The sequence below is a fragment of the Haliotis rufescens genome, unplaced genomic scaffold, assembly GCF_023055435.1.
Source record: "Haliotis rufescens isolate VD_foot unplaced genomic scaffold, xgHalRufe1.0.p SCAF_52, whole genome shotgun sequence".
Classification (NCBI taxonomy): Eukaryota; Metazoa; Mollusca; class Gastropoda; order Lepetellida; family Haliotidae; genus Haliotis; species Haliotis rufescens.
The window spans coordinates 898,360-921,287 of NW_025964246.1; the positions used below are offsets into that span (position 1 = coordinate 898,360).

The following is a 22,928-nucleotide window of genomic DNA, read 5'->3' on the forward strand; positions in this document are numbered from 1 at the left end:
ACTGAACCTGACCACCCGATCCAATAAATTTCCTCTGACAACAGCAAAGATTGCTTGGAGTGAGTAAGGTTTTGTGCCGCTTTTAGCAATATTCCAGCAATATCACAGCGGGGGACACCAGAAATGGGCTTCACACATTGTACCCATGTCGGGAATCGAACCCAGGTCTTTGGCGTGACGAGCGAACGCTTTAACCACTAGGGACCTCACCGCCCCTAGTTTGCTTGGAAGAAAGACTAGAGGTGGTGAGGTGAAATTGGGTTTAACGTCGCGTCCAAGATTATTGCACTTATGTGTGTGTGTGTGTGTGTGTGTGTGTGTGTGTGTGTCTGCTTGTACTAGTCCGGACTGATGCCGATTTATAGTGCTAGCTCACTGAGATACCATGCCGACGTTTAACATGAATACCCCACTCAGACACAGTATACTGACTCCGAGCTGACCAGTCCTTGTTTTAGCCCCTTCTGAGTACCATCTTTTTACGTCTTTTGGTATGAAGCTGCCGGGGATCGAACCCCGGACCTTCCGCTCTCCGGGCGGACGCTCTAGCACTAGACCACGGATGCGGTCTCAAAGACTAGAAAGATAGGATGGGAAGGCTGCAGTGACAGCCTCTGGCGACATACCAGTAGGCCAAGTGAATCGAGGTCTTTGCTTGAAACCAATTCAAAAATGGAATTCCCACAGTGTCAGTCTAGGTCAGACAAACCAGTGGTTGATAGCATGAGCAACATTCCAGGTCTTTTGGTACTCATGGTGGTTCAGGTCACACTTGCACGACTGTGATCCTGTTATTTACTAGAACCAACCTTTGCCTAAGAACACAAGTAAAACTGGTATTTACTTGGCCAAAAGCGTACGTGGTGTGCTGTGACTGTGCTGTGATTTGTATGTCATGTAGTTCACGTAATATACCATGATACCCAGTGAGGTGGCCTAGCTTTGGTTACTGGTGGCCTATAGCCCGTGTTCACTGTATTAATGATTGTGTTATGTATGTTTGATAAAATGTGTTTTGAATATAAATTTGCATTGATGACTCACTTGTGAATATATAAACTTGGTCTCGTTGCTATATGGCTGAAATAATGCTGATGCGCCTTAAATTGTACCGGACTCATATAATATACTATTCAACTTTTGATGGAGATAACAAGATACCGTATTCAATGTAATAGGCGACCAGGGCATTCTCAAAATTAGAAATAGAAGCCTCTAATTAGATATATATTTTTTTTGGAAAAAAACCAAGAGCTTAAAGATCGTAAATTTCGTGGTTTATGCGGACAGCCTGAAATGATACAAAAGAAAAGTCTGCGTATTATACACGACAGATATATTATTCCAGAATTTAATTGCCCATAATTAAAGCTGCATATAACACACAGGTATAAATAAGTCTTGTGTACATTGATCAGTCGGAAGGGGTGCTAATTGGGATTGTCCACTAGCCAGTATATTAGCAAATATCTCCATGGGCGCTTATTAGAGCGGGGCGCTTATTACGTCGAATACGGTCTGTCACATATATCTAAAAATACATCAAGATAAAATATATCCCTTTCAAAAGTGGAATAGTATAACTGCTACCAATTTTCAATTAAAGTTATACTATCACCACGACTTTAGACATATAAGGTACCATACATATTTCTTCAATTCACACAAGATCTTTTTGTTTCTACAATATCCATACCAAAACATAATCCAAAGAAAAACGATTGCATAGAGTATAAGTACACATTTATTCCATGATGAGACAATATTATTTCAGGGTGAAGATCACAGAATATAAGGACATCTCCATGTTGGAGGAGTCTGGAGGAAGAAGTCGATGTCTAAAGACTGACGTCTCATGAATAGTCTGCACTAATATCCTCGTACTCAATGATCACGTGATATTCAATGTCATGTGACTTGCATATGTACACACTTTGACGAAAACAAGGCTCAAACTCGAGGCAAGGGAGTTAACTCACTATAAAAGTCCAGTTTCCGCCCTTGCTGAACTAGGCTGGAATTCTGGAGTTACAGTTTGGCTGAACTTACATGTCTTTGCATTGTCTAATAAAAATCGCGTAACGAACTAGACATCTGGTTTGTAAACAACATGGATTACACCATGCAAATTTCGGTCAACTGCAGGATTTGCAAACATGTCTACCATCAACTTGGCATTGACAGATGTTTTCCAAATCTTTTAATGTTTTTAATCAAGGTGCTCAAGTGATTTGATGCACTTTGCGCAGTAAGACCCTCATATTCCAATATAGACCTTGAATTATCGATCAGGTCGTCTTGACTAGCGCCGCCCTTTTGTTTGAATCAAATCCAAGTAACACAAGGAGGTGGAATCTGATTGGTCAATAGGAGGGGCAAAGAACGGACTCTTAATAGTCACTGGACGCTCTATGATCGAGCCATGAAATTGAAGCCTTGGTTGGCAAGGGTGGAAACTGGACTTTTATAGTCAGTTAATGCCCTTGGCTCAGGAAAATGATTTGTGTTGGCAAATAAACAATCATGTAGAATTTGCAAACCAGATTTGCCTGGTCTGTACATTGCCTTGTTGTGCAGTGTCCCCATGAATGTGTTGTGCCTTGTTGTGCAGTGTCCCCATGAATGTGTTGTGCCTTGTTGTGCAGTGTCCCCACTGTGTTGTGCCTTGTTGTGCAGTGTCCCCATGAATGTGTTGTGCCTTGTTGTGCAGTGTCCCCACTGTGTTGTGCCTTGTTGTGCAGTGTCCCCTCTAATGTGTTGTGCCTTGTTGTGCAGTGTCCCCATGAATGTGTTGTGCCTTGTTGTGCAGTGTCCCCACTGTGTTGTGCCTTGTTGTGCAGTGTCCCCATGAATGTGTTGTGCCTTGTTGTGCAGTGTCCCCACTGTGTTGTGCCTTGTTGTGCAGTGTCCCCATGAATGTGTTGTGCCTTGTTGTGCAGTGTCCCCACTGTGTTGTGCCTTGTTGTGCAGTGTCCCCTCTAATGTGTTGTGCCTTGTTGTGCAGTGTCCCCACTGTGTTGTGCCTTGTTGTGCAGTGTCCCCTATAATGTGTTGTGCCTTGTTGTGCAGTGTCCACACTGTGTTGTGCCTTGTTGTGCAGTGTCCCCTCTAATGTGTTGTGCCTTGTTGTGCAGTGTCCACACTGTGTTGTGCCTTGTTGTGCAGTGTCCCCTCTAATGTGTTGTGCCTTGTTGTGCAGTGTCCACACTGTGTTGTGCCTTGTTGTGCAGTGTCCACACTGTGTTGTGCCTTGTTGTGCAGTGTCCCCACTGTGTTGTGCCTTGTTGTGTAGTGTCCACACTGTGTTGTGCCTTGTTGTGCAGTGTCCACACTGTGTTGTGCCTTGTTGTGCAGTGTCCACACTGTGTTGTGCCTTGTTGTGCAGTGTCCCCTCTAATGTGTTGTGCCTGGTCTGCACCTTGCATTGTGGTGTTGTGATGTGTGCGACATTGTCATGCGTTGTTCAGGCTACTTGTGGTGGCAGATCTGCTCCATGACAGTACTGAACAACGCCATCAGTTGAAGATACTCATCGGCGCCATCCATTAAACACTTGTCAACAATCTGAATAGACAAAACAACAAGTCAGCAATGGAGTGTATATCCTTATCTGTGGAGGGGCTGGTCATTAATTATGGGGGTGGAGGGTGGGGTGGTTGTTAAGATAGGATTAAGTGGAGGAGGGTCATTTATTATAGGGGGTGGAGGGTGGGGTGGTTGTTAAGATGAGATTAAGTTGGGGAAGGTCATTTATTATAGGGGGTGGAGGGTGGGGTGGTTGTTAAGATGAGATTAAGTGGGGGAGGGTCATTTATTATAGGGGTGGAGGGTGGGGTTGTTAAGATGAGATTAAGTTGGGGAGGGTCATTTATTACAGGTGTGGAGGGTGGGGTGGTTGTTAAGATGAGATTAAGTTGGGGAAGGTCATTTATTTTAGGGGATGGAGGGTGGGGTGGTTGTTAAGATGGGATTAAGTTGGGGAGGGTCATTTATTACAGGGGTGGAGGGTGGGGTGGTTGTTAAGATGGGATTAAGTGGGGGAAGGGTAATTATTAATAGGGGGTGGAGGGTGGGGTGGTTGTTAAGATAGGATTAAGTGGAGGAGGGTCATTTATTATAGGGGGTGGAGGGTGGGGTGGTTGTTAAGATGAGATTAAGTTGGGGAAGGTCATTTATTATAGGGGGTGGAGGGTGGGGTGGTTGTTAAGATGAGATTAAGTGGGGGAGGGTCATTTATTATAGGGGTGGAGGGTGGGGTTGTTAAGATGAGATTAAGTTGGGGAGGGTCATTTATTACAGGTGTGGAGGGTGGGGTGGTTGTTAAGATGAGATTAAGTTGGGGAAGGTCATTTATTTTAGGGGATGGAGGGTGGGGTGGTTGTTAAGATGAGATTAAGTTGGGGAGGGTCATTTATTACAGGGGTGGAGGGTGGGGTGGTTGTTAAGATGGGATTAAGTGGGGGAAGGGTAATTATTAATAGGGGGTGGAGGGTGGGGTGGTTGTTAAGATGGGATTAAGTGGGGGAGGGTAATTTATTATAGGGGGTGGAGGGTGGGGTGGTTGTTATGAGATTAAGTGGGGGAGGGTCATGAAAAAATTACAGTGAAAAAGTCCTTGCCACTTGACATAGAATCACAAAATATTGCGATGATTAATTAGCAAAATAAATGTATGACTAGTCCCTAATTGTCTTCGAGGCTCGAAATGAACCACTGTAATCAGATGTGAATTAAAATAAAGAAACAATCTAAACTGAGATGCAACACATTCTGATGGTCTCCATCCCCCAGTCTAGTCTGATGACAACCTACATCACCAGGGAACACTGACACAACCAAGGCAGGGGGCCTGACCGGAGGGTCGGGTAGCCTAGAGGTTAAAGCGTTCGCTCGTCATGCCGAAGACCTAGGTTCGATTCCCCACATGGATACAATATGTGAAGCCCATTTCCGGAGTCTCCAGCTGTGATATTGCTGGAATATTGCTAAAACAGTTGTAAAACATACTCACTCACTCACTCAGACAGCCTGATTCAACATTACAGTTAGCTCTTGCACAAGGTAATGAGGATCTAATCTGAACTGGACATGGCACCTACCCTACCCTACCCCATCCCACCCCACCCTATTTTTGTTTGTGATAAAATACATTTTCAGACAGCTCTCAATCTCAATAAAATCAAATCTTAGTTCTCGCTTCCGCTAAACAAAGATCTGAGGACATCCCATTACAGGTCACGTCAGACCGACCTTGCGCGAACTTTGACCAACCAATGGAATGACCAATCACAAGGGAGCTTTCTTGTGCTTTACGGCACTAATTTCAAATTGGCGACTACGCTTCGAAACATATTTTGACAAATTCTCGATTACAAATTTGAAACCTGAAAAAAAGAACATTCTGGAATGGCTTATAGATGGTCTAGATTGTATGGATTCTGTTGTTTTACCCGTAACTATCGTTCAGATAACCCCGTGTTAATGTTTTCGAGGTTGAATGATTAGAAATCACATTCCGACAGTCATTTTCATAATCTGGTAAGCAAAGCTCTGATTAGTCGGATGAAAGGTCGTTCTGACCTGACCCCTAATGGGATGTCCTCAGATCTTTGTTTAGTGGTAGCGGGAACTAAGGTCTGATTTTAATGAGATTGGACAGCTCTTCAAGACATAATTTTTTTCTCTTCAAGAACCAAACAATTCTTTTTTACTCAAAGACACAGCATGTGCAATGAACAAGTTATTCATTTTTTTATTTTCTGAGGACTAGTTATTTTCTCCCTATTATTTTCAGTAACATGTTGTGAAACAAAGTCCCAGAACCTCAAATGGTCGGCCCCATGTATATTTTTACAAATAAGCACCATTCTGTCATGTTTCAAGCACATACCGCCATTTTTTCACAGATGGCCGACTTCTGATGATCGCTGAGTTCCCCCAGAGAGACAATCTCGTCGTGGAGCTGTGTCAGCACCTGCGTCGCGGAGTACCCTTCACTGATGATGTGCTGCAAACAGAACCGTCAACTCATCAAACAGCTGTATAATAACAAATAGCACAGCTGTACTTTTAATATGCAGCAGTTACAAGGGCAGATCCAGCATTTGTAAAAGGGAGGGGTCCAAAATATCAAAATCCTCTCACAGATAATTTTACTGCCTACAACGGTTAAAAAAAAGGAAGGGGGGTACTGACCCCTTGGCACCCCCCTCTGGATCCCCTATGAGTTTAAATCACCAGTTTGTTTGTTTTGTTTTGTTTTGCACTCAGCAGTATTCCAGCTATATGACGGCGGTCTGTAAAATAATCGAGTCTGGACCAGACAATCCAGTGATTAATATCATGAGCATCGATCCACGAAATTGGGATCGATGACATGCATCAACCAAGTCAGCGAGCCTGACCACCAAATCCCGTTAGTCGCCTTTCACGACAAGCATAGTCACCTTTTACGGCATGCATGGGTTGCTGAAGACCTATTCTACCCCGGATCTTCACGGGTCTTAAATCTTAAAGCTTTCAGTGTTCTACATGAGAAGGGCACAACAACTCATTCAGTCAGTTTCTGACGTAAATAAATATCTAGTTGTTAATTGTTAATTTCATATTATTTCTTCCATGTTGATGTGGCAGAAGACTACATACTTTAGCCTTCTGTGCAGACTTCATGGGTTCGAATCCCGCTGGCGACTTATGTTTTCCATTTCAATTGTTACTTCATCAAGGAAAATGATAGGAGAAAAGAAGTTCCGTCATCGCCAAGTGGTGTTAAACTAACAATTCATTTGGTTAATATAGCTTTTAAGTGTGAGTTATTTGACATAAGCTTTCATTGGTTGGCATGGAAGGGCATAAATGCTGTCAGAATATCTGGATTTATTACCTACGAGGGCAAACATATCGGGGTTCATAAAAATCACGTGTCCTAGGGTCAATCACGTCACAAGACAATTGTGTATTGTTTCCGTCATCTGGACGGCATTGTTGACGTCATTCAAATCTTATTGTGACTTAATGTCCGAATGACGTCACACTAGAAACGTCATCATAGCTGAAGATAGTTTACGTCATTCGACAAATTGTGGTTCCGCTGCTGTTGCGACTTTCTGTCCTTGTAGGTAAACACTAAAATTTGTCTCTGTATGTGGACATCTTCTTCGGTAATAAATAGAACATAATATTCGTGTTTATGTCATACTATGTTTACGACACTCGTGCCTAAATACCGGAATTTAGACGCTCGTGTCGTAAACATAGTATGACATGAACACTCATATAATATCCTCTACATATGTCAGAGCGAATGAATGTTGTTTCAAGAATAAAGTTAGCAATATTTGCAGTATTTTGGGAAAGACGTCGCGTCCAAGATTATTGCACTTATATAGCGACGTGCATGCACGTGTGTGTGTGTGGCTGCTTGTACTAGTCCGGACTGATGCCGATTTATAGTGCTAGCCCACTGAATACCCCAATCAGACACAGTATACTGACTCCGAGCCAACCAGTCCTTGTTTTAGGCCCTTAATGCCGAGCGCCAAACATGGTAAGAACAAGTACCATCTTTTAACGTCTTTTGGTATGACGCGGCCGGGGATCAAATCCCGGACCTTCCGCTCTACCACTAGACCACGGAGGGGGTCGTAGTATTTTTGGAAAGGACAGAGCCTTAGGCCCTTGTGCAACCTCGTGCCTCTCATACACACGTCAATGTGTTGATGGGGCTGCAGATTCTACAGAACTTACCTTGACAGTTTTATCCAGCTTGTCGTAGGAGTCGGAATGACATGTCTTCAATACTCTCTCTACCATCTTCTCTGGACAGACCTGAAGAAGCAGTAAGATTAAAACTCTGAACCAGTGACAGGGTGTTAGTGTTTGAGTGTTCGTTGTTTGATGCAATATTCCGGCTATTTGACAGCGGTCTGTAAATAATCGAGTCTGGTCCAGACAATCCAGTGATTAATATTATGAGCAATGATTCACGGCATTGGGGTATGATGACACACAATCAACCAAGTCAGCGAGCCTGGACACCCAATCCATCAAATCGCCTCATACAACAAACACAGGTGGTTTGGGACCAAATCTGACCCGGACACCCGAGATGGGTGCAGGGAGTTAAAACATGAGAGTTATATCAAATTAAAATTCTATTATCATGATTATACAGGACTCGTGAACATCCGGGTTAGAATGGGACTTCAGCAACCCATGCTTGTCTTTAAAGGCGACAATGCTTGTTGTAAGAGGCGTCTAACGGGAACGGGTGGTCAGGCTCGATGACTTGTCATTGTATCCCATTTGCGAGGATCGATGCTCATGATGTTAATCACTGGACTGTCTGGTCCAGAATCGATTATTTACAGACTGCGGTCATATAGCTTCAACAGTGCTTAGTGCGGCGTCAAACAAGAAACAAACAAAACAAACAAACATGATTTTACAGTGGATGTGTCAGCTTCAGGAACATTGGCAACCAACTTACCCCTGCTATCTCCCACACAACGTCCTCAGTAATGGTCTCCTCCGCCTTCAACCGAGACGAACTCTGTAGATACGTGATGGCTTTCCGCAGGTCCCCCTCCGAAGTCTCCATCAGGGCTTTGATGGCCTACACACACAAGACATGATTATTGTCAGGTTATCAACACAGCCAGACAACCAGTGGTTGATACTATGAACATCATTGTTGGGGTATGGCGACAATCAATCAACCTTGGACCGAGCCTGATCAACGCACCACTTTAATCTTCTTACACCAAGCAATTGGGTCTAGGGCCCTTCCCGTACATGGGAAACGCAGGGATCAACAAGTCATTTAAAGAGACGAGCTGACCACAATACATTAACAAATGTTATATTTGTGAAACTCCTCAAAACAGGTTTTCCTATTCTTTTTGTACAATGGCAAACATTCGCTAGCTATAGTTTATGTTACACACATTTCAGACGAGACCTATGAGTGGAGATACACCGGTGAGATGCCATCGATGATAATCAAGAGCAAATCTGGGATTCAAACTAGGGCTGGGACGAGTCCAAATTTACTACCCGGGTACCCAACCCCCTATTAGGGCTGGGACAAGTCCAAATTTACTACCCAGGTACCCGCTGTAGGTCTCAAGAGGTAGGTACAAACTGTCCGATTGGGGAAAGTTTGACCGTAGCTCTGGTAAAATGTGTTTAGATACAGGTATGAAACGATCTGGTGGATACACTGAAGTTGACTGAAGTTATATTTTTATTCAAACATATAAAAGTCAGAAGGAATGGACATAGTAGTCAGGATGAACTGCGAACATTAGTGACTTGTAGTTTAAACATAGAGTTTTAGATACTTTTTGTCATTAAACAATAAATCACGTGACTAACTACGGGTCCGGCTAGTCCTGTGGGTACACGGATCCTACTCAGTACCCACCCGACCCAAGTACCCGAGTTACCTGTCCAGCTCTAATTCAATGAATGGCAGACCCTGGCACTACCAAGGGACACAACTCTTCACAGTCCCTGCTTGGAGAAACCCTGTGTGCATATAAAACAGTACATCACAACATACCTTCTCATCACAATCCACGTTTTCTTTCTCACAGATGAGTTTAATTCTCCTTGTCAAGACCTCCTCAGAGAGTGGCTTAAAGCGGAACTTGGCGCATCTTGACGTGATGGGTTCGATAATTCGACTGACGTAGTTACAGATGAGGCAGAAACGTGTGGTCCTCGATTCTTTCTCCATTGTACGCCGCAACGCAGCCTTCAAAGAAAATAATCACAATGAGGTGTCTTTCCTTGCAATGAAAAGTATCATTTCCGTATCGTAAGATCATACGTTTTTGGACGGCTATGTTAATCGCGATTATTCGCGCTGTAACAAGGGTTGTGGCGTCACACATACATTGTAAATACCCAGATGATGTCTTTTTTTTAAGTTACAGTGAAGAGTTGTTTTACAGTTGTTCTTGTGATTAGCTTGAAAACTCTGTTTTTTAAGTGTCTGAGTGAGTGAGGTTTTACGCCGCTTTTGGCAATATTCCAGCAATATCACGGCGGAGGACACCAGAAATGGGCTTCACTCATTGTACCCATGTCGGGAATCGAACCTGGGTCTTCGGCGTGACGAGCAAACGCTTTAACCACAAGGCTACCCGACCGCCCTTTAAGCGTCTGAAACTCACAACACAGGGATATATCACAAAACAGCTCATGCGAGTGTGTTTTAGATGGTAAATATCCTGTATTAGGAATAAGCTTTGTCTTTAGCGAGCATAGCGAGCTACAATTCCACCAGTCAGCCTACGTAACACTGACACCCTATCCTGACTGCAGCTGTTCTCACCTGTGCAGCTGTTGTCATGGAGTCCGCTTCGTCAAGAATAATAATCTTAAATGGTGGACATGGCTTCCCACTGAAAAAACAGAAGGAATGATATTTAACATTAATGTTTGAGGTGAGGTGAGGTGAAATGAGCGGTAAAGATTATTGCACTTATATAGCAAGTGTGCATGTGCATGTACTAGTCCGGACGGACCCGTGAAGATTCCGGGGGAGAATAGGTCTTCAGCAACCCATGCTTGCCGTAAAAGGTGACTACGCTTGTCGTAAAAGGCGACTAACAGGATCGGATGGTCAGGCTCGCTGACTTGGTTGATGCATGTCATCGATCCCAATTGCGTGGATCGATGCTCATGATATCAATCACTGGATTGTCTGGTCCAGACTCGATTATTTACAGACCGCCTTCATATAGCTGGAATATTGCTGAGTGCGGCGTTAAACAACAAACCAAACCAAACTAGTCCTGATGACTGCCTAGCTCCAGGCAGGGTAACAACAAGTACCATCTTTTAACACCTTTTGGTTTGATGTGGCCAGGAATTGAACAACCGACTGTCCGCTCTCTCTGTGGATGTTTATATATGCCACTGAGATGGCAAAAAGGTATCCTCATGATACTTGTCACGAAATAAAGCCGAACTAGGCTGGAATTATGAAGGAACGAAACCAACATCTCATGTCGATTCCAGGATGTGCAGTACTGTCAAATGGATGTCAACAGATGTTCTACAAATCTTTTCATCTATTTAATCAAGGTGCAAGTGATTTGATCCGAGGTAAGACCCATTTTATTACAAACAAGAGTCATCAGAAAGATGACATATGCCCCCGGCAGCGGTCTGTCAAGTAACCACAAGTAAATGTGCAATCCTGTATGTAATGAGTCAAGAGTTGAATGTTCTTTAAGAAGCATACATTGTTTACCCACAAAAGATCCACCATGGTCGCATCCATATGAAATGGAAAGTAAAACACGTGTATTTCTGTGGGTTTTTTTATGCAAACAAATGACAAATCACAAGAAACAATAACTAAACAAGCGTATAGTCAACGAAGTCATCTATATCCCCCGCCCATTTTAACACGTTATGGTCCCAAACTACCGTATATCGCTGTGTATAATAGTGGTGTAACGATACGGCGATACAGTATTGTATCCCGATGCACAGCCCACGATACGATGCATCGATTTGGAAAGCATGTATCGCGATACATACGATATGGAAAGACATTACCGTGAGCACGTAACACTGGAAATACCATGTCAGTGAGTGAGTAAGGTTTTACGCCGCTTTTAGCAATATTCCAGCAATATCACGGCGGGGGACACCAGAAATGGGCTTCACACATTGTACCCATGTCGGGAATCGACCCCGGGTCTTCGGCGTGACGATCGAACGCTTTAACCATTAGGCTACCCGACCGCCCCGGAAATACCATGTCAACAAATCCATACTGAAGTTCGCAAATTATTCATGTAATTACACTGTCTGGCTATAAAAAGTGTTCTTTGTATATCTGGACTTATGTTTGTAACTTATTTCATTAATTTTATTCAAAATTACTTTTAATATTGTTTTAATTAATTTCGGCGAAATCGTGTGTGAAGCGATCGGAAGATCGCACAACTCACCGTTATTAACAGCAACCACGGTCAGATTACCGCCATTGACGCCTTGAAGCGAACTTTAGTTGACAGAGAATGGATACATATGTCATAAATGCCATACTTTAATTCGTTAAAAGTCATATTTGTTTTTGTTGGACGATTCTATGTCAACACGTAATTCTTGCGATCAAGCGATCACGTGCACGGGAGCCTTGACGGTGACTGGTCAGACTGGTTGCATGTAAAAAAATAATACCCGGCAATAGCGATCAGCTGCTTCGCTTAGGGTTATTATTATTTTAAATATGTTTAGTAAAAGCTGCATCTAAATTAACAAGATATTGGAATATATTATTCCTGATAAAAAAAAATAGTTTCAGATACAACTTTTGCCGATCCTTGCATTAAAATCCTGTAAAGTTATATCATTGGGTGTGTCTTGACCGAATCACTAGTAGATTCCAAGAAAAAGTGTGTACAGCTGATTGATGTGTCCGGCTTAGTTTACGAGAAAATACACAAGGTAATCTTAGTCCCTGGATATAAAACAATGCCTAGCTGAACAAAAAATACAATTTAAACGGTAAATCAACATGTCTGGTGATTTTTTATCTCAAATTTCGAATTTGTACTGACGAAGTTTCTCATCACCCGTTCGTTTGCCGGACTTCGCTGAAGGAGTACAGTGTAATTTTTTCTGCGCATAATATTCAATTATTTTTTTTCTCCAAAATATTGAACCCGCTAGAGGGGGGTGCACATTATACATTGGTGCGCACTATACTCAAGAAAATACATGAAATACGTTTAACAGTTTCAAAGCCAGTTTGTTGTTTCAGTAAAACATACTGTATTGCTGACAATTTGCTATAACAGTAAATAAACACATTAAATCTTCAACTGTACTTGTCACATCTTTTAGAGAGCAGAAAGACATCAACTTGGCTTAGCTTGTACCAGTAAACACTGTATCGTGATACGTATCGTATCGCGACCCTCCCGTATCGTTACACCTCTAGTGTATGAGGCGAGTTTTTCGTACCTAAAATGAGGGGGTTAAGAAGGGGGGTTGTCTTATACATGGAGTCGAAGATCTCACATTTTTTTCCACTGGCGATGACAAACGGCATCCGATAGCCAGCCCAGCATTTGACAATAAAACTTCGGATTTTGTCCTAAATAACTGTTCCAATAACTATTTCCATACATAAACATGATTTGTATCTCTTTTCCTTGAACAAAGTTTAATAATTTCTGCAAATAAAGTTGAAATGACCCTCGCCTCGATGCAGATTGTCAAACTACCTGACACGGTAAAACAATCAACATCCGTGAGTAGAGAGCCGGAAGTACCGGTAAGCATTTGCATATTGCACATGTGACCTAACATGTGATAACCGGTGAAGCTGAAATCAATTCCCGCTGTTTTTACAGTTGTATTAACAAGTGTTGGAGACGGTGTGTACAAGTGATTGTGAAATAAACACGATGAATGTGAAGCAAACATAAGCCTAGTTAGTTACAACATAGTTAATTGGCGATTAAATTACTCACCATTGTCTCTTATTAGTTATTACTTCATAAATGAATTTTATTTTACGGGCACCAATTTGGTGTCGTACCGTGTAAACACAAAATGGCGACGTGTGCTGGAGTTACACACGCGACCTATCATTGTAGAAAAAACAACGCAAGATAAACATATCTTTATTGCATATATAAGGTTTGTGTGCACACTTGTGATGTGCTTCATTCCAGGTCGCCTTATACAAGGAGTATAGGATTTTGGGTTGATTTTGAAGGCGTGTACAGGGGGGTCGTCTTATACGTGGGGTCGCCTTATACACAGCGATATACGGTAGGTAACCGACCAAGAAAATATTCAACTGTTTTTGAGTTACGCTCCGGAAATGAACACCACCCTTTATAGAACCTAAGTCCAACTTGTTGCCATGAAAACGTAAAAAATAAAGATTTCTAAAATTCCTAAATAGCAAAAGGCACAACTTCACCACTTGAGTGATATAAATGCAAAGTTTGATGAAGAAATATTTAGCGGTTTTGGAGTTCTGCTCCGGAAAAGATTCAGACAGACGGACGGATGGACCGACGGACGGACAGACATGCCCACAGCTATATCCCCCGCATTATATGCCGTGGGGAAAAAAATCTTGATAATCGATCAGATTGTCTTGACTTCGCACCGTCATTTTGTTTGAATCAAATGCAAGTAATGTAATAAGGTTTAATCTGATTGGTCAATAGGAGGGATATAGAAGGGACAGCAATCAAACCACGACATTGCAGCCTAGTTCAGCAAGGGTGGAAACTGGAGCTTTACAGTCAGTTTACTCCCTTGCCTCAGGAAGATGAGTTCTTAGGTGATGATACCCCGTTTGGGCTAGTTTGTTGGAGGGTTATCTATACATCGCCCAGACTGAAAGTAATTCCTTTTGTCATATATTTCCCTTGTAAAATTATACTGACAAATAGACTAGCACTCCAGACGGACTTACTCAGATCTGGAGCCGCCTGCCGTCAACATGGCAAAGGATTTCACCTTCTCTCTGACGACATCTATTCCACGCTCATCCGAAGCGTTCAGCTCCAACACACGACTACGGAATATTTCTGGCCTGGAAAATAACACGAAACATGTCATGCATTGGGGCAAGTCAGAAAGTGAAGGAATATTGTTTTATGCCAGTTTTAGCAATATCAACTCACTGGGTTGTCCTACTGCCCTTGCAAATCTGCGAGTGAGCGAGTTGGGTTTAACGCCACATTTTACAGTATTCCAGTTATATCACGGTGTGTCAGCTTAATGTGGGAGGAAAGCTCGAAGTGATGCAGGTCTCAGACGTTTACCACTTCGGTGAAACGGGAATGGTGCTGACAAACCTAGAAACATAATCAGGGCGAACCGGGATTCTAACCCACAATCATAGGTTTCTGGCGTGCCCAAGGGACGCAACTCTGCTCAGCGAATTGCGGCGTCTTAGACGACTGGGCCACCTGTGCCCCCTGCAAATCTGTGAGATGAGTTTACAACTTCTTCAACAGTATTTCAGTTATACTAGTGAGTAAGTATGCTTTTACACCATTCTTAGCAATTTTCCATCAATATCACGGCCGGGGGACACCAGAAATGGGCTTCACCATACCCTCGTGGGGGGATCGAACTCAGGTCTGCGGTGTGACGAGCTAACGCTTTAACCACTAGGCTCCCCCACCGCCTCTGCCAGTTATATCACCGTGTCAGCTTTAAGTGGGGAGAAGTGCTGCAGGTCCTAGACATTTGTAATGTTTGCTTTTGATGAAAATCAAGATTCTAGGAGACACACAAATGTGTGGCCAGTACACACAAATGAAAAGAATGGACGCAAAAAACGAATCAATCTCATTAAAATCAGATCTTAGTTTTCGCTACCGTTAAACAAAGATCTGAGGACATCCCATTACGGGTCACATCAGAAAGACCTTTTGCGAACTTTGACCGACCAATGAAATGACTGACAAGAAATCGACATTAGCCAATCAGAAGGCAGCTTTCTCGAGCTTTACGATGCTAGTTTCAAAACTGGCGACTATGCTTCGAAACATATTTTGACGTATTCTCGATTAAAGAAATTAAAACTGTTAAAAAGAACATTCTGGAATGGCTTACAGATGGCCTAGATTGTATGGATATAATCATAAAACCCGTAACTGTCGTTCGGAATACCCTCTGTAAAATATTTCGAGGTTGCATGATCAGAAAACACATTCCGTCTGTCACTTTCATGATCTGGTAAGCAATGCTCTGATTGGTTGGATGAAAGGTCGTTTTGACGTGACCCGTAATGGGATGTCCTCCGATCTTTGTTCAGCGATAGCGAGAACTAAGATCTGATTTTAATGAGATTGAAAACAAATATACTGCACCCCTTGAGGACCACAATGATGTTCATTGTACCAACAGCACATCAAGTAATGGATGTCTGTTATTTCCCCCATCAGTCGTGACCTCTGTCCACATGATAATTGATTCATTCCAGGCTCTAAAGTAATTATCAACACGTACAGTACACTACACCTTTTCGTTCCTTTACAAGACCCTCATATTGCCTTCAAGGACTTTTAAAATTTATTATTTGGGGTCGTCTGGACCCCAAATTTTGTAAGACAAGGTAAAACCGTGACTAGTGTTCCTGGAACACCGGGAACTCACCCAAACAGGTCCCTGGCGGCTGCCAGGATCGTGGAGGTTTTCCCCGTGCCGGGCGGGCCGTAGAACAACAGGTTGGGCAGCTGCAACACAATGTACCTGTATTACCCATGCAGCTTTCAACACTGACTTAATGAATTTGTCAGTCTAAATGCAGCGAATGAGTGAGTGAGTGAGTTAGCCAGTTTTAATACAGATTTTGAGTGAGTGAGTTAGTCTGTTTTAATACATCTTGGAAAAGTATTTGAGCGGGTGAGATAATACTTTTTGGGGGCACAGTACCTAATACCCTTGCCTCGGGAAGATGGGTTCTACGCCGCTTTTAGCAATATCACGGCAAGGGACACCAGAAATGGGCTTCACATATTGTGCCCATGTGGGGAATCGAACCCGGGTCTTCAGTGTGACATGCAAACACTTTAACCACAAGGCTACCCCAACATAAGCTGAGACATCTAAAATTTCAATTTGGGAATATTACCTGGAGCCTTAGGGCTGAATATCTGCGTCTGGGCAGGACTGAGTTTTTTCTTATTCTTATTAGGCCAGAGTTTTTGTTTTCTTTATTTTTTACTGATTTCTGGCCTAAAAATGCAGGTTGGTAGTTAAAAAAAAATAAAGAGAAAAGAAATACAATTTCCAATGTTGTTGTTTTTTATTTCCTTAAAATGTTAAAAGGGTAGGGAAAAAATAATTAAAAAGAAAAAGTAGGGTGCAGATGTTTTTAAGATCAACTTTCAACAGTTTTTATCATAGCATTTCTACTAATTTATAGCAACAGTAAATGAGTTTGCTTTTCAAAGAATTCACTTATTTCTGGTTGGCGGAATAAAAAAAACACCCATTGCTTTTTATGGATTTTTAAAATAAGTTTTTACATTTCAATTCTTGGGAGGTGGCACATTTGTAAACTGAGTTTAAAACCAACATTTTCTTTCTACTTACATCAGCCCCCTCCAGGGACTTGTTCAACACAGCAACAACTTCATCTTGATGTGCAACATCCTTTATACATCGGGGGCGACTGCAAGCAGATGACATCGGTCAACTCGGAACAACAGACTTATGCATCTATTTTCACTTAAAATCACACACCACAGACCCTTGTGTCATTGTTAAATATTTCTACACACTATCCTATATATCTGCTCAGTGTAGCACCGGTCAACTTGTATCGCTGTTTGTACAGTAAATTGGAACAAACATGCACATACACGAGATATCTATCTTGTCTAGGGCGATTATTGCTTCAAATCCATGATTCCTTCAGTGCAATTTCAAAAGCTCATGTTTACAGACAGCTTGGGTTGCATACTCCCGAGGGAGCTGAGAATGAAATTCAAGCGTACCCTGATCCATTGACGGAGTAATAATAGTGTGGCACATTGAGCATGCCAGTCGTGTGGATGTAGCGCAACATAAATAGGCCTATTATGATTTATTATTATTATTATTAATATTGACCAATTCCTTTAGCTATATTCCAAAGGCTCTTACTATTTTTCGACCCATGGTATGAGTTTGGTCTTCGCTTCCTTGTCTTGTTTCGAGCCTGAAGCCGGTTTGTCTTTGGTTTTTGACAGGCCAGAAGTCCCTCCTTTCAAAAATGCCTGCATTTTTCGTTATTGCTGTTCGTCGGTTCTTGGAGTCTGGAATGCACATGGGTGAGAGATTGGTTTAATCCCTCTTTGCACAGTATTAAGTTATATGAGGAATAGTTAAATAATTCCCTTGTTATACTTATGACAAGACCAGTGAGTTACCACACCTTGCTCTATCAATGGCCAAACCCTTTAATATTTAGTTTGGTTTGTTGTTTAAAGCCGCACTCAGCAATATTCCAGCTATATGACGGCAGTCTGTAAATAATCAAGTCTGGACCAGACAATCAAGTGATTGACATCATGAGCATCGATCCACGCAATTGGGATACGATGACAAAAGAGGGTAAATCCAGGAGGTACATTGGATGAATCGGTGCATCGTTATTTTTTTACTTCTTCATCACAGTACCACACAAAGTACGAAATACTGATTCTTACCTTAGACGTTTGCTTATTAACTGTTACACCAAACATGATTTAGTAGTAAAAATTAGTTGGGAAAATGTAAATATTTTCATCCACTGCACCATACTTGACACTGCCAACTGTAAATCGTCAGTGTGCCAGGTATTTGGCCATCTTGTCTAAATGGAAAAGACGTGCACATTCAAGTATCGTGATATGTATCGGATCATGAACAATGTATCGTGATACATATCAGATTGCACAGTTGCTGTATCGCCCAGCCCTAATACCAGTGAGACTTCACCACATTCAGCGTTAGAAATTGGCACTAGTCCTGTAGTCCTTGCCAAACTGCCCAATAGTTAAGGTATCATAAGGACCAGTAGAAATTTGCCATTTATATGGGTTTTGCTATATGTTATCATTATAAGAACTAGTGGACTAAAACTGTTAGTATCTAACACTGACATTGGAAGGCAGGTCACGAAATGGGGTCACTGGTCAGAGTTAAATTTTAGCAGATTGTATGGTAATTGTTTAGCACTTCCAGATCTTCAATCATCTGACTGATTATTTGATCAATTAACCCAGCTCTACCAATGTGTATGATTGTCTATGATAATGATAATCTCATGATCAGCTCCGCTGAGAAATTATTCCGGGCAGGAAATGTATTCTACATTAAGGGAAAAGTGATGGGTAAAATTGGTTTATGAGGGACACATTTACTAGAGACAGAGTATTTCCTGAGGCATGAACACTATCACATCTACACATCGGGCGGTCAGGCTTGCTGACTTGATTGATGCATGTCATCATATCCCTATTGCCTAGATCGATGCTCATGATATCAACCACTGGATTGTCTGGTCCAGACTCGAATATTTACCGACAGCCGTCATATAGCTGGAATATTGCTGAGTGCAGCATTAAACTAATAACTAATTGAAAGGATTGAGCAGCAATGCATACAACAGTGTACAAGTACACTTTTGGAGGCGGGGAGAGGGAGCTGGGAGGGTAAATCGGGTACCCTGGTCGGGTGGGTTCAAGTAGGACCCGGGTACCCACAGAACTACCTGGACCCGTGGTTAGTCACGTGATATATATTGTTTAATGACAAAAATTATTTAAAACTCTGGTTACAATATCAGAGACTAATGTTCCCAGTTCTTTCTGACAATGCACCCATTCCTTCTTACTTATATGTTTGAATAAAGATAAAACCTCATGCATTAAACTTCAGTGTATGCATGACCAGATCGTTTTACACGTGTATCTGAATACATTTTGCCATGGCTACGGTCAAACGTTTCCAATTCCGACAGTTTGTACCTATCTCTAAATATCTACAGCGGTATCCGGGTAGGGTCGTGTAATAGGGTGGTGGGTACCCGGGTAGTAAATTTGGACCCGTCCCAGCCCTAATACGGGCGAAAGTCTTTCCGATCTATAAACAAGGTGACGTGTCTAAGAGTGTATTACATATAAGTCCTTATTACTAGAACCCGTTGTCGCTCTTAAGTTGTTATCAGTTAGGCGTTTTAGATCTACAGAACTTAAACTGTTGAAGATTTCGGGGGAACTCCGGACTCTAGCCTAGGCTATTTATACGCCGAACGGAGAGTGAGATTGACGAAGTGGGATTAGCCAAAGAAATGCCATTATATTCAATGATATTACCGAAGGTAAATATTTGGGATGTAAATATAGTACCTCAAAAGAGCATGTCCTTCGGGTGTTGTGTTGTGTTTTTAATCACTTTCCACAGCGGCCATTTCCCGCCGTATTCCTTGAATCAACTCACAACACTGCTTGTATCCTGTTCCTCACACCGCCGTTAGGTGGCGCAACTGCTTCACGAACACCAACAACCGTTACCACTAAACTGGTTCCATTATTGTTACGCGCCGCAAACTGAGCCTTTTTAGCCGATCAATTTAGGAAGACAGGAGCCCCGTCCACGTCCCCGCTCGTCCCCGAACTTCTTTCCATTCCCTCTGTTTTGTTGATGTTGTCACATGATGAAAAATACACAACGTACAGCGATTTGTGTTGTCTCATCATTCACACGAATAAAAACTGATTTGTCGTAGATATGGCGGAGTTTCTCTAAAACGAGTGAGTGAGTATGTTTTTACGCCGCTTTTAGCAATATTCCAGCAACATCACGACGGGGGACACCATAAAGGGGCTTCACACATTGTACCCATGTCAGGAATCGAACCCGGGTCTTCGGCGCGACGAGCGAACGCTTTAACCACTAGGCTACCCAACCTCCCCCTATGTGACAACTTTAAACAGGAATTCTACAGCCAACATCAGCCAACATCAGCCAACATCAAACTGGTGCCATGTGGGGACTATCATATTGTTTAGGTCCCGAAAAGATTTGAAGATTCCGGGGTCTTCAGCAACCCATGCTTGTCGTAAGAGGCGACTATCGGGGTCGCGGGTGGTCAGGCTGGCTGACTTGGTTTATGCATGTCATCGTATCCCGATTGCGTAGGTTGCTGCTCATGATGTCAATCACTGGATTGTCTGGTCCAGACTCGATTATTTACAGACCGCCGTCATATAGCGGGAATATTGCTGAGTGCGGCCTTAAACAACAAACAAATAACAACAAACATATTTTTTTGTTTATGTATTTTTTGTGCATTTCATAGAAAACGTTGGGACAGATCGATGGCTTAAGTGGGGTGGGGTTTGTTTCGGAGTCGAACTCATATTCTCTATTTCTTCATTGAAAATTTGCACACATATCAACAAGGTGTATTTCCCTTAGTTTCCGTGTGTTTCCATGGATACATCGGACTTCGGCGCATAAGAGGAGGGTCGTTTGTTTCCGCAGTAGAGCTCTGGCGTGTAGAATTTTCCTCGTGAAACTTGGCCCAAAAAAGGCTACCAGATGGAATGTACTGAATTCATTCCGATATTCCTATCTTTGAACCAATTAAACAGGCATTACAGTGTTAATTATAAAAAAAATTATAAGTCACATAGTTTTGGCAGCAACAAGACTCCTGGCTGAGATATTTGCAAACTTACTGTGTATTTGCAGAGACCATATATACTTTATATAGGTATATGGTCTCAGTATTTGGTACATTATATAAAGTTAAAACTTGGAGACCCCGTTCGCTTGACTGTTAAAGATCAATCAATCAATCAATCAATCAATCAATCAATCAATCAATCAAGTTTATTTCGTTATTCAGGCCCATAATACAGTTGTAAGATAAATTGTTTTTTAGGTCACATACCGAGAGTGTTACATTTCTGTCGATCTCATTCAATTTACATAAATATAAAGCTATCAAGCGTAGTACATTAATATCACAGGAGTTAAATAAATTTGTAAACGCAATATTACCTGAATAATATTTCTGTAATGAGGTACAAAAAGTATTTATCAAGTGAATATATTTCTTTAATACAAACAAGACATGGTATCTATCCTCTACTAAATGTAAATCACATTCTTTACATATGGATTCTGTATGAGGTATATTTAACCATGACCTTTTACGAATAACGTTGACTCGAAAGTTGAGAAGAGATATTCGAAATTTACACATTGCTCTAACTAATCGTTGGTCTCTGAGTACTGTTTTATATAATTCGGGTTGCAGAAGATATTTTATCTTTGCATAATGCACTAAAAAGTAGGGGACTCCAAACTGTGGTACCATGATTGGAAATATATATCTCTTTAGCATCTTCTAAATGCAGATAAAACATGTTCTTATCACCAACATCTTGGAATAACCACACATACGCAAAACCGCTATTAAAATAACATTTGCCTCACATACGATGCCTATTTGACGTTTCCATTCTCATCTAATACTTTAAGCTAACATAACTTTGGAAGGGATATCGACTTGCAGTCATTCGCGAATGCTTAATCGAGTACTTAATTACCCATATTTGCGTATTTATAAACATACAATGACGTCCGGTTTCACCCAGAATAGCAAAGTTTGCTGCAAATTTACCCACACCAAGAAAACGTTTAAAATAGCATGTTTGTATGTTTTCAGAGTCTTAATTTATCTTTATTGACGTGTGAGGGTTTAGTTTGGTGTGTATGCACACAGAGGTTGGGCCGACCATTGGATCATAAATTATGTTTTAAATTATCTGCTTCCGAAAAAAATGCACCGCAATATAATTACCATCACGAGAAAGTGACGAAATTTTCAAACCTTAAACGGAATATATTTACCTAAGTATTATTTCACTGTCTTACATTTATATGCCATTTGTTTAATACATTGTACATCAGAGGTGAGGACATATAATTGGGGACATTTCAGTCAAATTTCACGGTTGAAGGATGTTCCAGTCACTCAAAGTTTAATTTACCGCACCAAGTTGAAAGGATCTGTGGCTATGGGTCCGAAACACAACCTTATTTAGTGTCCTTGCGCGCACTACTTTCTGGCATTTTATTTGTACTGCATAAAACGTATCCTAGTACCTATTGAAAAAATAAATATCATTTGGATATCTATCGGATATCATCCAGAGCCAATTTCTATTTTCACTTGAAGTTGATGAAACATAATGTGGCGCAAGAATAATGCGCGTGTTTCAGAGTAATTCGGTACTTTTGAGCAGTAATTTGAGATAAGGAGGAGCGCCACCTGACGGTCTCTCGCTGTGTGTCGCTGTATTGAGCTAGAAACAGTATTAACTGGTCGCAACTCTTTCCGCGCGGCGTCAGCTTGCGCAATTATTTTGTTTAGAGACGGAATC

The 22,928-nt window shown here is 41.8% G+C and overlaps 1 protein-coding gene across 2 annotated transcripts; it reads right to left on the bottom strand.

Annotated features, from left to right (window-relative positions):
* Positions 1-1,726: 1,726 nt before the first annotated feature.
* Positions 1,727-20,015, bottom strand: LOC124144044 (replication factor C subunit 4-like). 2 transcript variants are annotated; one of them, XM_048384936.1, is made up of 12 exons: positions 19,881-20,015; positions 17,653-17,804; positions 17,101-17,179; positions 16,159-16,238; positions 14,465-14,584; positions 10,340-10,409; positions 9,563-9,757; positions 8,489-8,614; positions 7,747-7,827; positions 5,891-6,007; positions 3,408-3,564; positions 1,727-2,633 (listed from the first exon to the last, which is right to left on the bottom strand). In XM_048384936.1, exons 2-11 carry the CDS (start codon positions 17,769-17,771, stop codon positions 3,469-3,471), a joined length of 1,083 nt encoding a protein of 360 aa, XP_048240893.1. In that variant the 5' UTR covers positions 17,772-17,804; positions 19,881-20,015; the 3' UTR covers positions 1,727-2,633; positions 3,408-3,468. The 2 variants fall into 2 exon arrangements, with proteins under 2 accessions (XP_048240893.1, XP_048240892.1); XM_048384935.1 differs by having other exon boundaries at positions 1,727-2,927; positions 3,374-3,564.
* Positions 20,016-22,928: the final 2,913 nt, after the last annotated feature.